Source organism: Heterodontus francisci, unplaced genomic scaffold (genome assembly GCF_036365525.1).
Source record: "Heterodontus francisci isolate sHetFra1 unplaced genomic scaffold, sHetFra1.hap1 HAP1_SCAFFOLD_490, whole genome shotgun sequence".
NCBI classification, from domain to species: domain Eukaryota; kingdom Metazoa; phylum Chordata; class Chondrichthyes; order Heterodontiformes; family Heterodontidae; genus Heterodontus; species Heterodontus francisci.
In genome coordinates, this window is record NW_027142139.1 from 85,647 (window position 1) to 102,048 (window position 16,402).

The 16,402-nt window shown below is 47.3% G+C and overlaps 1 protein-coding gene across 1 annotated transcript in view; it reads left to right on the top strand.

Annotated features, from left to right (window-relative positions):
• Positions 1 to 16,156, top strand: part of LOC137366677 (hexokinase-2-like) — a 36,715-nt gene extending 20,559 nt beyond the window's left edge. The window contains exons 7-18 of the mRNA XM_068028353.1: positions 1,097 to 1,280; positions 1,604 to 1,759; positions 2,382 to 2,615; positions 2,783 to 3,087; positions 4,075 to 4,223; positions 4,683 to 4,802; positions 5,158 to 5,253; positions 6,047 to 6,146; positions 7,419 to 7,602; positions 8,011 to 8,166; positions 9,160 to 9,393; positions 13,665 to 16,156. Of these exons, the coding sequence (XP_067884454.1) occupies positions 1,097 to 1,280; positions 1,604 to 1,759; positions 2,382 to 2,615; positions 2,783 to 3,087; positions 4,075 to 4,223; positions 4,683 to 4,802; positions 5,158 to 5,253; positions 6,047 to 6,146; positions 7,419 to 7,602; positions 8,011 to 8,166; positions 9,160 to 9,393; positions 13,665 to 13,809 (2,063 nt within the window). The 3' untranslated portion in view covers positions 13,810 to 16,156. The remainder of the gene's footprint in view (positions 1 to 1,096; positions 1,281 to 1,603; positions 1,760 to 2,381; positions 2,616 to 2,782; positions 3,088 to 4,074; positions 4,224 to 4,682; positions 4,803 to 5,157; positions 5,254 to 6,046; positions 6,147 to 7,418; positions 7,603 to 8,010; positions 8,167 to 9,159; positions 9,394 to 13,664) is intronic.
• The last annotated feature ends 246 nt before the right edge of the window (positions 16,157 to 16,402 follow it).

Here is a 16,402-nt window from a genome sequence, read left to right on the forward strand (position 1 = left end):
AGACTCACCACATCCACCCTGTCACGCCCTGTAAGAAGTTTGTAAGTTTCAATGAGATCGCCTCTCGTTCTTCCAAACTCTAGAGAATACAGACCCAGTTCCCTCAATCTCTCCTCATCAGACAATCCCACCATCCCAGGGATTAGTCTGGTGAACCTCCATTGCACTCCCTCTGTGGCAAGTATACCCTTCCTTAGATAAGGAGACCAAAACTGTACACAATACTCCCGGTGCGGTCTCACCAATGCTTTATACAATTGCAGCAATACATCTTTACTCCGGTACTCAAATCTCCTTGCGGTGAAGGCCAACATATCATGTGCCTTCTCAGTTGCTTAGTGACTCATGAACAAGGACACCCAGGTCTCTTTGGACGTCAACACTCCCCAACCTCTCATCATTTAAGAAATACTCTGTCTTTCTGTTTTTTCCACCAAAGTGGATCACTTCACACTTATTCACATTATATTCCATCTGCCGTGTTCTAGTGCATTCACTTAGCCTGTCTAAATCCCCTTGAAGCCTCCTTGCACCCTCTCACAACTTACGTTCCCTCCTAGTTTTGCGTCATCCGCAAATTTGGAAATATAATTGGTCCCCATATCCAAACTATTTATACTGAAGCCTGCGATACCTCACTCGTAACAGCCTGCCATCCCGAGAATGACCCATTTATTCCGACCCTCTGCTTTCTGTCTATTCACCATTTCTCAATCCATTACAGTACGTTACCCCCAATCCCATGTGCTCTCATTTTATTTACTAACCTCCTGTGCGGGACCTTATCAAAAGCCTTCTGAAAATCTAAATACATCGCATCGACTGGTTCTCCTTTATCGATGCTCCAAGGAGCATCTCAAAAAAACTCCAACTGGTTTGTCAAGCATGATTTCCCTTTCGCAAATCCACATTGACTCTACCCAATCATATCATTACCTCGGCTGCGTCATTGTGAGGCAACAGGTTGAAGATAGTATTCGGAGACACTAGTTGAAACCGAATGCTTCATTGGAATACGTAAGTTGGGCTGATAACTGTAAAAATACGTCCTGGTGTTATTCTCTTGGTGGTAACTCAGTTGCTTATGCTTCTGTAGGTACAGGTACTAACGCTTGTTACATGGAAGATATGCAACACATCGATCTGGTGGAAGGCGATGAAGGGAGGATGTGCATCAATATGGAGTGGGGTGCATTTGGTGATCTGGGAGAGCTGGATGGCATTCGAACGGAATTTGACAGGGAGATTGACAGAGGCTCCATCAACCCCGGGAAACAGCTGTAAGTCCGCAAGCGGTTCACTCGCTTGAGGGTGGCCGAAGAAGAATTTACCCCATTTGTGTTCTCCTTTTGTTTGTTTTTTTTTGCCTTTCCCGATAGATTACATGGGGGAGTGGGGGGTGTTGAGGAAGGAAGTGTTCATTCATCATGCTCTTAGTTGTGAATCTGAGGCAGGTTCAAGACCTTGTCTTCCCGTTATTGTCGTGTGTTCGTATTAATCGCAAGTATCGGCGATGCCCCACAAGCTAATATTTATTGCAAATACTGTTAAGGAATCGGGTGCACTGCAATTCAACCCCTTTCAAGCTGCCTCATTCCTGCAGGTTTGAGAAGATGATCAGTGGAATGTATATGGGAGAGCTTGTCCGAAACATCCTCGTGAAGATGGCCAAGGATGGACTGCTGTTTGGCGGAAAGATTACATCAGAGTTACTGATCAAAGGGCACTTTGAGACCAGATATGTCTCAGCGATAGAAAAGTAAGTTTAGAAAGTGCCGCACAGTGGGAATATCACTGCACCAGTAATCCAGAGGGTAATTCCCTGGGGCATGGGTCCACCACAATAGCGGGTGGGATTTCAATTCCGTTTCTGCTTAGAACAAAGGAGGTCGTGGAGAGATTTGATAGAGGTGTACACGATCCTGACAGGCTAAGTTAGACAATGAAAAACTGTTCCCATTAACTAAAGGTACAAGGACTAGGGGATACAGATTGAAGATTTTGGCCAAGAGATGCAGGGGGGATTATGAGGACGAACTTGTTTTACACAGCGGGCGGTAATGACCTGGAACTCACTGTCCACAAGGGTGGTGGAAGGGGAGACGATCAAAGACTTCAAGAGGAGGGTGGATGGCCACCTGGGAGAAAGAGGGGATCGAGCCGGGGAGTGGGACTGACGGCATAGCTCCGCGGAGAACCGGCAGGGACTTGATGGGCTGAACGGCCTTCTTCCGTGCCGTAAATGACTCTGTGATATGGTCAGATATCAGTACTAGTTGAATTCCGAGAATCGAAGAACTGTTGAAAATGTCAAAAGTTGGGCGTCAGGAGAATGAAGCCATTTCTTTCTTTTTTGCTTTTTTTTTGCCCTGTAACTTCAGGGACAGTGACGGACTGCAGAAGGCAGAGGAGATTCTAACCAAGCTGGGTCTGCAGCCGACAACAGACGACTGTGTGGCCGTGCAGCGTATCTGCTGCATTGTATCGACTCGCTCGTCGAACCTCTGCGCTGCCACACTTGCCGCTGTCCTGAAGCGTATCAAGGAAAACAAAGGGGTTCAAAGTCTGCGTACCACCATTGGTGTCGATGGCACTGTCTACAAGAAACACCCACAGTAAGAACCAGTATTATCTGTAGGACACATCATGAGACTGCTGTTAATGCTGCAAGGATGGGGGGGGCGGGGGACGACGATTTAAACTAACACCAACCGTTCACTCATCCTCACCCCGACATCATGAGAACGAGGGTCTGATGAGACTTTCCATCTCCTTTCAACAGGTTTGCCAGGCGTCTGCACAAGACCGTGCGACGGCTCGTCCCCACCTGCGAGGTACGTTTCCTGCCCTCCGAAGACGGGAGCGGAAAGGGTGCCGCCATGGTAACGGCGGTCGCCTACAGGCTGACCAAGCAACAGAAGATGAGGCAGGAGATTTTGGCGGCCTTCGCCTTGACGGACGAGCAACTGCTGGAGGTGAAGGGGAGGATGCGGATCGCAATGCGACAGGGCCTCGGCAAGGAAACTCATCCCAATGCAGCTGTCAAGATGTTGGCCACCTATGTTCGGTCCACCCCAGATGGCACAGGTATTGACTGGATAAGGGGACTGCCTTTATGCACTGTTCTTTCAGAACCTGGGATCCGACCTAGTCTGGCTGGGAGGATCCAATCCCCTTCTCTTTGGCTATAAGAGTCCTGATTTGGATTGCTTCAGTTCAACATGCTGAATTGAGAATCATAGGTCACAGAATCATTACAGTGCAGAAGGAGGCCATTCGGCCCATCGTGTCCACACCGGCTCTCTGAAAGAGCAACTCCCTCAGTCCCGTTCCCCTGCCTTCTCCCCACAACCTTGCCCGTTCTTCCTTCTCATATAACGTTCTAATTCCCTTTTTGAACGCTTCAGTTGACCCTAACGAATCCCCTATCGCGACTGCTCTTCTTCCTCCCCTCCTGTGCAGCTGAGCCACCTGCGGTGCCACAAACCTGGCTCTGACTGCACTCCTCTGAGGAACCTTCGCCCTCACTAGTATCCAAAATGGAAAACCGATTAGCGAGTGAGAGCATATTAGGGGACTCCTGTACTACCTGCCTGGTTCTCTCGGGCTGCCTGGCGGTCACCCTTTCTCTCCCCACTCTCTGAGTAAAGACATTTGTCCTGAATTCTTTATTGGATTTATTTGTGGTCCCGGATTTTGGACTCCCACACAAATGGAAACATCTTCTCCACGACTACCCTATCAACCCCCTTCTTAACTTTGAAGAGCTCTGTCAGGTCACCCCTCGGCTTTCTCCTTTCTCAGGACTAGAACCTGTTGAACGGGAAATCCCGCTCAAAGAGTATGTTTCTGAAATAAAACGTTAATCAATATGTGAGAGGATTCTACACCTCAGTTGTGGTCTACCTGGCTTAGGGCAATGTAGAGGGAGCTTTATTGTGTATTTGACCTGGACTTTGGGATGGGAATGTTTGGGACAGTGCTTCGGGATCTTTGCCCAATGACTGGTTCGCTCTTAGCCTGTCCTGAGTTGCCTTTCATTTCAGTAAAACTGACTGTTTTTGCCTTTGCCAGAAAAGGGAGACTTCCTGGCGCTGGATCTCGGCGGAACAAATTTCCGTGTGCTGCTGGTGAAGGTTCGTAGTGGGAAACGCCGAGCGGTTGAAATGCACAACAAGATCTACGCAATCCCTCCAGATGCCATGGAAGGAACTGGAGAGGAGGTGAGCAAAGGACAAAGCCTCTGGCGAGTTGCTGAGGTCGATGCGGAGATTTAGCTTTCTTTAGATTCGCCCGGGAGTAGGACCGAGCGTCATACAGGTCATGACAGAACTCTAGGTCAGGCACATGGCTTCAGTTCAAAATTTCATGTATGTCAATTTTCTCTCTGCTTGCAGGCATACTCTCTCGCCCCTTTCGGTCTCCCATTGACCGCTGTCCACTCACCCCTTCCTCACTCTCCCCTTCATCTCATGTCCTCACTCTCCCCTTCATCTCACCTTCTCACAGTTAGGGCTGGGCGATAAATGCTGGCATAGCCAACGACGCCCACATCCCATGAATGAATAAAAAATATATATATATAAATAGTAGTTGATGGAAGTATATGTTCAGGATGTTCAGTGGAGATTTGACAGACGATTGGTATGAACTGTGATGTTTCTTTGTTATTTGCTCCGCAGCTGTTTGATCACATTGTTCACTGCATCTCGGACTTCCTGGAGTATATGGGCATGAAGGATTGTGTCCTCCCGCTCGGCTTCACCTTCTCTTTTCCCTGTGAGCAGAGGAACTTGGATCAGGTCAGTCATACATACGTCGCACCCACGTTCGCTCTTAACAGCTGACTTACCTTCGGCCGAGGCGAGGTCAAGCTTCATTGCGCATTTCGCAAAAGGGTCAACAAATCGGGGCCTTTCTCGGTACAACTGTGGGGACCGATGATTCGATTTGAAAATGATCATTTCAAGGCAGTCGAGGCCGTTGGCAATGAGGGCGAGGAGGTGGGAGGTACAGCCCTGGGACCGGGCACTTGCCCGTCGAGACTGAGAGAAGACAGTTCCATTGTTGTTGGTGTTTACCACGGATAGCGCCTCCGTGGGGAGGGACTGTGCCAGACTGCCCGAACGTCAATCGTTGTCTTTTTACCATCTCCAGGGCATTCTTTTAAACTGGACCAAAGGGTTCAAAGCGACCGGCTGTGAAGGAGAAGACGTAGTTGACCTGCTGCGAGAAGCCATTAAGAGGAGAGAGGTAAGAAAATGATGGCTTCACAGCAGATTGGGTGCAGGGTGTCTCCGTTTGGCTGACCCTTGTGGCTGTACGCACCAGATTGAGGTGGTGTTAAATATAGGAACAGGAGGCCATTCAGCCCCTCCACCCTCGATCAATCTGTGCCTCAACCCCATTTGCCTGCCTTGATTCCATATCTCTGAAACGCCCTTACCGAACAAGAATTTTGCATTGACTGCTGAACATCCATATCTTTTCAGGGCAGAGGGTTGCAGTTTCCAATCCCCTTGGTGTGCAGAAGCCCTTCCGGATGCTTTGATTTTAAAGTTGCCCCCTCTTGTTCTGGACTCTCCTACCAGAGGAAATCGTTTCTCTCTCTCTCTCTCTCTCTCTTTCTCTCTCCACCCTCTCACCTCAAGTTAAGGTATCATTCAATACCTGTCCTCATAATTTAACCCTTTCAGTGCCGGTATCATTCAGTCAAATCTGTGCTGTACCCACTCCCAAGCTGCAGTGCCCGGAACCGAACGCAGTTACTCCGTTGTGTCAATTCACAGCAATGTGTCGAGAGACTCGGAAACACGTCGCAGCGTTCACGTGAGGTCTGAGCTTCAGTAACAAGGCTCGTAGCAACTGAGCTGAGTCGACTGCGATTCACGGAGAGCTGTTTGTTTTCTTGTTGCGATCAGTGTGTGGAAAGAGGAAGCTCTCCCTGCCTGGCATTTCTGCTGTTCTCTTTGTATCCGTTCAGCCTGCTGGGCTGCGCGTTCTGGTGTGCCTTTGCTAATTCTGTCTCATTGCCCCTACCTCCCAGGAGTTTCAACTGGATGTCGTGGCGATCGTTAATGACACCGTCGGAACAATGATGTCCTGTGGCTACGATGATCCCTTCTGCGAGGTTGGCCTCATTGTAGGTGAGCACTTGCCAGGAAAGATAACCTGAAGTTGCAGCTGTGGATGTGGGCGTCGCTGGCCAGGCCAGCATTTATTGCCCATCCCGGACTGCCCTTGAGAAGGTGGTGGGGAAGCTGCCTTCTTGAACCGCTGCAGTCCTTGGGCTGTCGGTCGTGGACGACTCTTTGCACTGGAAGACCAGCAAGTCTCGGGCAGACCAAAGAGCGTCTTCCACCGAGTTGGTGGTCCTCCAGCAGCAGTTGATGTTTGTCTCGGCGTGCGTCCCTGGGAACAGCCCGTAGAGCACAAGAGTCCTGTGTTATCAGAGCTGCTTGGGATGAACCTCGACAAAAACCACTGCATTTTGGCGCTTGTTTGAAACTGATTCTGCCACGTGAGTTTGACAGTCTGCTCAGGAAACCACCTGACAGGATCCACTGTCTCCTTTATCTGCCGGGCCTCATGGACGTTAAGTGCGGACCACTGCCTGATGGATTTGTGGTCAAAGGTGTTTCTCTGCACAAACGTATCCATAGGTGGTACGGCAGGGTCCAACGGAGTGGAGCGTTCCACGGCAATGTGACCACACCCATCCTTCAGGGACAGATAGAACCTCAGCACATAGTGACACTTGGTGTTTGTCTACACACCGCTTGATGAAGCCACAACCCCATTGATGTCTTAGCTTCAACTATTGTTCTTGACTGGAAATTCACTCTCCTGGGTTTTTTTTCCCATGGATAGACTTCCATCATTGTGTCGTTCGATACTCCTCCCCTTCAAACAGCTCCAAGCTGACTCCAATCCTACCTCCACCAGCTTTCCCTCACCATGAGAGTTCTGACTCCAAACATTCCTCAGTTTTGAAATTCTCACCCTTGTTTTCAAATCCCTCTTTCCCACTCCCTATCTCTGCAACCTCCTCCAGCCCTATAACCCTCTGAAATATCTGCACTCCTCCGATTCTGGCCCCGTGTACATCTCTAACTTCAATCGTTCCGCCATTGATTCCCGTGCTTTCAGTCGCTGAGTCTTTAACGTCGGGAATTCCCTCCCTAATCCTCTGCATTTCCCTTTTAAGACGTTCCTTAAAAGCTCTCTGACCAAGCTTTTGGTCATCTGTCTGAGGATCTCCTGATATGACCTGGTGTCAAACTTTGTTTGATAGCGCTCCTGTGGAGCAGTTGCGGTGTGAAAGACGTGATACAAATTCAAGTCATTGTTTCCCTTTATGATTTCAAAAAGCTAGTTTTATCTTTGAGTTGTTTGAACCGTGGTGTTCTTGTCTGCAGGGACCGGTTGTAACGCCTGCTATATGGAAGAGATGGAGAATGTGGAGATGGTAGAAGGAGATGAGGGAAGGATGTGTATTAATATGGAGTGGGGAGCGTTTGGTGATGATGGCTGCTTGGACGACATCAGAACGGAATTCGACCGTGAGGTGGATCAACTTTCAATGAACCCTGGCAAGCAGAGGTAAGGTGGCTGCGGGGAGCGCAAAGCCCAGATTCCCAACGGGATCCAGCCCCTCTCCGTGCTCTGGGTGAGCTGGCGTCCATTAGGTTGGTGGTGGTGGGGCAGCAGATCATATCAGAACAAAAGGAGCAGGAGCAGGCCATTCGGCCCCTTGAGCCTGCTACGATCCAACCACTGCTCTCTGGGAAGAGAATTCCACAGATTAACAACCCTGTTAGAGGGGAAATTCCTCCTTATTTCCATCTGAAATGGGAGCCCCCTTACTCTGAAACTGTGCCCCCTTATTCTAGATTTTCCAGTCCAGCTGTTAATGTGGTCCCCTGGAACGCTTGCACATAACAATTGGTTCCTAGTTTCTCTGGCTGAAAAAGGGTGTTGACGTCTTCCCCTTTCTGACCGGCTCCGCAGTTACGAGAAGATGATCAGCGGGATGTACCTGGGAGAGATTGTCCGCAACATCCTGATCGACTTCACGAAGCAAGGGCTGCTGTTCCGAGGAAAGATCTCGGAAAGGCTCAAGACACGGGGCATTTTTGAAACCAAGTTCCTGTCTCAGATTGAGAGGTAAGTGACAACGGCTGACAAGAGAGAGGCTCGGGGACACAGATTTAAGGTTTTGGGAAGGGGGTTGGGCACTTGAGGGAAATAAAATGGAGCGGGCGGAATGGGACTGACTGGATTGCAGTACAGCGAGCCGGCATGGACTTGATGGGCTGAATGGCCTGCTCATCCGCCATCATGATTCCATGACTATTATTCAAATATAATGTAGCTCCTCCTTGCCAAACATGGACGCTTCTCTTACTGAAACCTAATGATCGTAGCTGAAACTTGTTAGATGTTAAAACCAAATGCTCTTCCCCTGAACGCAGCAGAGGCTGGGCCATTGAATTTATTTTCAAGGCCGAGTTGGATAGATTTTTGATAGACAAGGGAGTCAAGGTTATGGAGGGGGGGGGCTCTTCCACCCTTTTTCCTCCCCTGCTGTGCAGCAGAGCCCTCCATGGTGCCACGAACTTGGCTGTTGCTGCTTTCCCCTGGGAGGTTTTAAAAATTTTTTTAAAAACACTTTAGTAGTACTCACCTTATCACCAGAGATTTTTGTTTTGAACAAAAAAAAACTTTCCCCTTTTTTTAAAAAGATATTTAAATGCACGAACAGCAGTGACTCACCAACCAATCACCTTGCAGCTCTCCTCTGATGTCACTGTTGGCTTTTTTTTTGGTCGAAACTCCGGCGCCCTGGAAGAGCTCCAACTGCTCCCTGCTCCGCTCCCGGAAGGTAACAGCAGTTTCATAGGACATTCCCGCCATCCCGGGAACAAGTCTGGTGAACCTTCGATGCACTCCCTCTATGGCAATAATATCCTTCCTAAGGTAAGGGGACCAAAACTGCACACAATACTCCAAGTGCCGCCTAACCAAGGTTCTATATCGGTTTAGCATCACTTCTTTGCTTTTCAATTCGATTCCTCCAGGAGTGAACCCCAGTTATTGGAAATTTCTTTGCCAATTGCACGCCCACGTTTATTCCTGCCTTCATTCTGCTTTTTCCAGTGATCGGCTGGCTTTGCTTCAGGTCCGTGCCATCCTGCAGCAGCTGGGGCTGCAGAGCACCTGTGACGACAGCATCATTGTCAAGGAGGTATGTGGAGTGGTCTCCCGCAGAGCGGCACAACTCTGCGGTGCGGGATTGGCGGCTGTGGTTGACAAAATCAGGGAGAACCGTCACCTGGACTACCTCAAAGTGACTGTCGGAATGGATGGGACACTGTACAAACTACACCCACAGTAAGTCAGCCGAGTGCAGCGGTCATTACCATTGGCCGTCTTGTCGTGTGCCAATCTCAGGTGCCCAACCATGCCAACTTCACATTTAACAGCCAGCTCAGCAATGTCAACTAAAGGATACAATTCGAAAGAGGGTGCAGGAGCAGAGAGACCGAGGGGTATATGGGGCACAAATCATTGAAGGTGACAGGACGGGTTGAGATTCAATCATGGCTTTCAAAAGAGTTGGATAGTTACCTGAAGAGAACAAAAATTGCAGGGCTACAGAGAAAAGGCAGGCATTTAGTCCTGGTCTCGTCATTATCGTAAGACGATGACAACCTCGAAAAGAGAATAGTGAAGATTGACTGGAATGATAACCAGGGATGTGAGGTTCAGGGGGATTTGTTCGAACTGAGGTTTTCAATATTTGGAACATATTTTGATAGGATGAACAGTGAAAGATTGTTTGTGAATGGCCAAAAAGGATACACTAGGATTACCAGCATAGGAATGGATTGGAGGGTAAGAAGTGCTCTGGAATATAAAGTTTGGAACACACAAGTGACGACTGAGGCGGAGACCGAGAACGTCATTGAAAATGGAAGTGGAGAAGTATTTGAAAAGGCGGAGTTTGTTGAGATGGCACTGTGCCACCGTCTGAACTCCCATGATATCAATTTTATGATTTTATGGATGTGCGATAAACACTACTGTCCCAGGATGTGTTCAGTTCCAGGAAGATAAGAATTGAGATCTGAGTGCAAACCTATTTGCTTTTGACAACAGATAAGGGAGTGTACAGACTGGAAATGTTTGCCATTTGAGTAAAGTCTATTTGATTCCTTTTCATTGCTGTCATATTTCCTGGTTCACGGACTTGTTCGCGTGCGATTGCGACTGTAGGTCTGAGCAATATCAAAGAACAAAGAGAACAAAGAAATTTACAGGCCCTTAGGCCCTCCAAGCCTGCGCCGATCCAGATCCTCTATCTAAACATGATGCCTATTTTCTAAGGGTCTGTATCTCTTTACTTCCTGCCCATTCATATATCTGTCTAGATACATCTTAAAAGACGCTATCGTGCCCGCGTCTACCACCTCCGCTGGCAACGCGTTCCAGGCACCCACCACCCTCTGCGTAAAGAACTTTCCACGCATATCCCCCCTAAACTTTTCCCCTTTCACTTTGAACTCGTGACCCCTAGTAATTGAATCCCCCACTCTGGGAAAAAGCTTCTTGCTATCCAACCTGTCTATACCTCTCATGATTTTGTACACCTCAATCAGGTCCCCCCTCAACCTCCGTCTTTCTAATGAAAATAATCCTAATCTGCTCAACCTCTCTTCATAGCTAGCGCCCTCCAGACCAGGCAACATCCTGGTGAACCTCCTCTGCACCCTCTCCAAACCATCCACATCCTTTTGGTAATGTGGCGACCAGAACTGCACGCAGTATTCCAAATGTGGCCGAACCAAAGTCCTATACAACTGTAACATGACCTGCCAACTCTTGTACTCAATATCCCGTCCGATGAAGGAAAGCATGCCGTCTGCCTTCTTGACCACTCTATTGACCTGCGTTGCCACCTTCAGGGAACAATGGACCTGAACACCCAAATCTCTCTGTACATCAATTTTCCCCAGGACTTTTCCATTTACTGTATAGTTCACTCTTGAATTGGATCTTCCAAAATGCATCACCTTGCATTTGCCCCGATTGAACTCCATCTGCCATTTCTCTGCCCAACTCTCCAGTCTATTTATATTCTGCTGTATTCTCTGACAGTCCCCTTCACTATCTGCTACTCCACCAATCTTAGTGTCGTCTGCAAACTTGCTAATCAGACCACCTATACTTTCCTCCAAATCATTTATGTATATCACAAACAACAGTGGTCCCAGCACGGATCCCTGTGGAACACCACTGGTCACACGTCTCCATTTTGAGAAACTCCCTTGCACTGCTACTCTCTGTCTCCTGTTGCCAGACAGTTCTTTATCCATCTAGCTCGTACACCTTGAACCCCATGCGCCTTCACTTTCTCCATCAGCCTGCATGGGGAACCTTATCAGACGCCTTACTGAAGTCCATGTATATGACATCTACAGCCCTTCCCTCATCAATCAACTTTGTCACTTCCTCAAAGAATTCTATTAAGTTAGTAAGACATGACCTTCCCTGCACAAAACCATGTTGCCTATCACTGATAAGCCCATTTTCTTCCAAATGGGAATATATCCTATCCCTCAGTATCTTCTCCAGCAGCTTCCCTACCACTGACGTCAGGCTCACCGGTCTATAATTACCTGGATTATCCCTGCTACCCTCCTTAAACAAGGGGACAACATTAGCAATTCTCCAGTCCTCCGGGACCTCACCCGTGTTTAAGGATGCTGCAGAGATATCTGTTAAGGCCCCAACTATTTCCTCTCTCACTTCCCACAGTAACCTGGGATAGATCCCATCCGGACCTGGGGACTTGTCCACCTTAATGCCTTTTAGAATACCCAACACTTCCTCCCTCCTTATGCCGACTTGACCTAGAGTAATCAAACATCTGCTCCTAACTTCAACATCCGTCATGTCCCTCTCCTCGGTGAATACCGATGCAAAGTACTCGTTTAGAATCTCACCCATTTTCTCTGACTCCACGCATAACTTTCCTCCTTTGTCCTTGAGTGGGCCAATCCTTTCTCTAGTTACCCTCTTGCTCCTTATATATTAATAAAAGGCTTTGGGATTTTCCTTAACCCTGTTTGCTAAAGATATTTCATGACCCCTTTTAGCCCTCTTAATTCCTCATTTCAGATTGGTCCTACATTCCCGATATTCTTTCAAATCTTCGTCTTTCTTCAGCCACCTAGACCTTATCTATGCTTCCTTTTTCCTCTTAGCTCGTCTCACAATTTCACCTGTCATCCATGGTTCCCTAATCTTGCCATTTCTACCCCTCATTTTCACAGGAACATGTCTCTCCTGCACGCTAATCAACCTCTCTTTAAAAGCCTGCCACATATCAAATGTGGATTTACCTTCAAACAGCTGCTCCCAATCTACATTCCCCAGCTCCTGCCGAATTTTGGTATAGTTGGCCTTCCCCCAATTTAGCACTCTCCCTTTAGGACCACTCTCGTCTTTGTCCATGAGTATTTTAAAGCTTACGGAATTGTGATCACTATTCCCAAAGTAGTCCCCTACTGAAACTTCAACCACCTGGCCGGGCTCATTCCCCAACACCAGGTCCAGTATGGCCCCTTCCCGAGTTGGACTGTTTACATACTGCTCTAGAAAACCCTCCTGGATGCTCCTGACAAATTCTGCTCCATCTAGACCTCTAACACTAAGTGAATCCCAGTCAATGTTGGGAAAATTAAAATCTCCTATCACCACCACCCTGTTGCTCCTACATCTTTCCATAATCTGTTTACATATTTGGACCTCTATCTCACGCTCACTATTGGGAGGCCTGTAGTACAGCCCCAACATTGTTACCGCACCCTTCCTATTTCTGAGTTCTGCCCATATTGCCTCACTGCTCGAGTCCTCCATAGTGCCCTCCTTCAGCACAGCTGTGATATCCTCTTGGACCAGTAATGCAACTCCTCCACCCCTTTTACCTCCCTCTCTATCCCGCCTGAAGCATCGATATCCTGGGATATTTAGTTGCCAATCATGCCCTTCCCTCAACCAAGTCTCAGTAATAGCAATAACATCATACTCCCAGGTACTAATCCTTGTGGGGGAAAAGCAGAGGCAATATCCGGGTAGCTCACTGTATCTGTTTAATGTGGATCATTGGCTGTTGTAAATCTTTGACTTTTACAAATAGGACGAGTCTATAATGAAGAATGAGAGGTGCTCTCATTGAAGCATAGAAACATTTCAGTGGCTTGACAGGGTCGATGTTGGCACGCTCTTTCTCCTGGCTGGGAAGTCCAGGACTAGGGGGGGTCTCAGGATAAGAAGTCAGTCATTTTGAACTGAGATTAGGAGAAATTCCTTCACTCAGAGGGTTGCGGATCTTTGGAATTGTCCGCTCAGTCGAGTATATTTAAAGCTGAGACCGCTGGATCGTTTGAACTGAATTGAGGGATATGGGGATAGTGCAGGAAGGTGTCACTGAGGTAGAAGACTGGCCCATGATCTTATTGAATGACAGAGCTGGCTGGAGGGGCCGAATGGCCTCTTGCTGCTCCTATCTGATTTTGAACTGCCCCCATCCCCCCCCCCCCCCTTTTTGCTTTGGATCCCCGTTTAATCGAAGCCTCTTTCTCTTCCCCTTGTTGCAGCTTCTCTACAATAATGCACGAAACGGTCGGGCGCTTGGCCCCCAAATGCGAGGTGTCGTTTGTGCAGTCGGAGGACGGCAGCGGTAAGGGAGCAGCGCTGATCACCGCGGTGGCCTGTCGCATCCGAGAGGCCGGGCAGCACTAGGAGCACGTTTGTAGAAGGTTGTCTTCTTTCATCTCCAGGAGAGATCTTCCCTTCTCCCTCTCTCTGCCATCACCTCACCAATTTGGCAAAGGACCAAAAACGTTTTCAGGATTTCAAGCACTCAATTTAAAAGGGGGGGGGGGGGGTGGGGAATCAAAATTGAAAATATATATTTATATATTTTTATACCAAAACAAAATCATTGTCGATTACTTGAAGGGGATCTGCATGAAGGATGTGACGGGAAAATGATCAGTGCAGCCGCCCTGCAGTCGGGCTCTCAGTGCAGTCGATGTAAAAGTGAGTGCACTATTTTGTATCACCAAGTGAAACCCAGTCTCTATGCAGTAACTCAGCACAAATGAACTACCCTGCGTGCCCAGCCCGAGGGCCTCTTTGTTGCTCTTGCCTAGTTCTATGCATTTAGACACGTCCCTTGATCAGAATGAATGAATTTGCTCAGTCCAGGTGGAGGTGTGCGGGATTGAAATGGCGTTAACTCAATCCAGACTTGGTTGAACATGAGATTTTGATCAGGGTGGCTTTTACTGTAACTCCCATATTCCAGTGCACTGCGGCTTCGTGGAAGGCAACCCTCACATCCCTCAGGTTAACAGCTCAATAATCTCCTTAATTTATGCTTCTGTGTAAGGAAAGGTACATCCAGTTAACTGTCTCGAACTGCACACAAATGACCCTTCAGATCAGGAGACTCCTCTATGTGAAACAGATGAGATCCAGCACATATGATCACTAGGACCACTTGTATGTGGAATTCTTGAGGACTCTTAACTGTTACCTGCAGGCAAGAGATCTTGGTAAAGAGGCTGCGTTGGTTTCATTGTCCTTGAGTTCTGCTCAGTTTATTTATTTGGTGTTCTGTTAAGATAAATTTTCTTTTTTGCCAGAAGCTGTTTGTTTGGGTTAGGGAGATGTCGACTAAACAACAATTGTGACAGTCATTCCTGCTTTACATCGCCTCCAAAGCGGAACATCAACCTTCCGCTGTGTAAAACAAATTCTCCTTATCTCATCTCTAATGATTTTGCTCGCACCTTAAATTTGTGTCTTCTTGTTACCGAGCTTTCTCCACTGCAGACGGTTTCTCGGTATCTACTCGATCAAAACCCTTCCTGATTTTTGAAATCCTTTATTAAGAGACCCCGTAACCTCTCTGCTCCAACAAAGAATTTATATGTACCTCACTATCTTTTCAGCTTCTGAAAGCAATATTTTAATGGGGAAGGAACTGTTTCTTCTGAACAATATTCAGTGATATGGAAAGTTACAATCGCTTGTCGTTGAGGAATCACCTCTGCTTTTTTGAGCACGAGGAATACATTAAATGCTGGGGAATTACTTACCGTCACAAAATTCTACAGCGTTGCAGTCAATATCTATGATCCCACAGTATCGGTACCTTTTCTGGAAGAACTCCACGTGTGGGCATTTGGAATGATACTCAGGTGTTCTGTGCTGTCGAGGCCCTGAATAATTGTGTACGTGGGACTAACTAGCTTCAGTCGCATTTGTGACTCAACAGGCAGATTCAACTTTCCAACCAGATTTTCACTCATTTCTCTTTTGATTTACTGTCGCCTCTTTCGTGCGAATGAATCGTTCATGAAAGGCGAGTATTACTTCACTTGCAACACAGTATATGGTGAGAGCCCACTGGGTCTGCTTAATAAGAGAAGGAACTTCTCATCAATAACATCACTGCCTCAATCTCCAGACCAGCTCTAACTCTGAACCCTCTTCCTAGCCTTTGCTGTACTGTGTCTGTATGGGATTATGACAGTCCAGGTAAAACCAGTTTGTGTTATCCCATCTCTGTGGGCTACTGTGCGAATACCTCAGTTGGAACTCACTCTCAGATTGTACCTTTCAACCATTCGGAGTTCCTTGACTAGTTTGCAGCCCATGATATTATATTTCATTACTAATGACTTCTACAATAATAGCAAAACTGCTCCAGCCCAGATTAAACAGTATACACTGCACAACCTTCCCAAGGAATCTTTGCACCGCATTCTTAGATGTTAATGTGTGAGATCTCTACCTGGGTTATCAGTAGAAAGTTAAGTCCTTAAACGTCTGATAAATGATGTTGTACGCTTGCTGCTCTGGGCAAAGATTGTGCAATAGACTCGAGCCTTGCATTGCAGATCTTGAAATGTAGGAAGGAAGCTGTTATTTATTCATATTTATTTTGATGCTTTACTGTGATAGATCAGGTCTGTTATTTCTCTGTAGGGTCTCGGCTGTTTATAAGGCTGCTATAACTGTTCCATTCGGTTTTTACTCCTCCTTTTCACACTTCATGGATTAAATTAAAGACTATATTTCCCGTAGAAAAGCCTGGTTGCACTTATTTTGTCTCGGGTTTGTTTGTTTTTTCAAGTAAGGCGATCTGCAGTGTTTCAAATGGTCAGCGATTTAAATTCAGAAAATGTCTTTCGCGCCGTGATTTCAGAAGTGGGACTTGAACCCATATCCCCAGGGCATTAGCCTGGGTCTCTGGATTACTGGTCTCGTGACGTTCCCACTACTAATTTCAATTCAATTAATTCATAAAGTCAATTAATTGAAA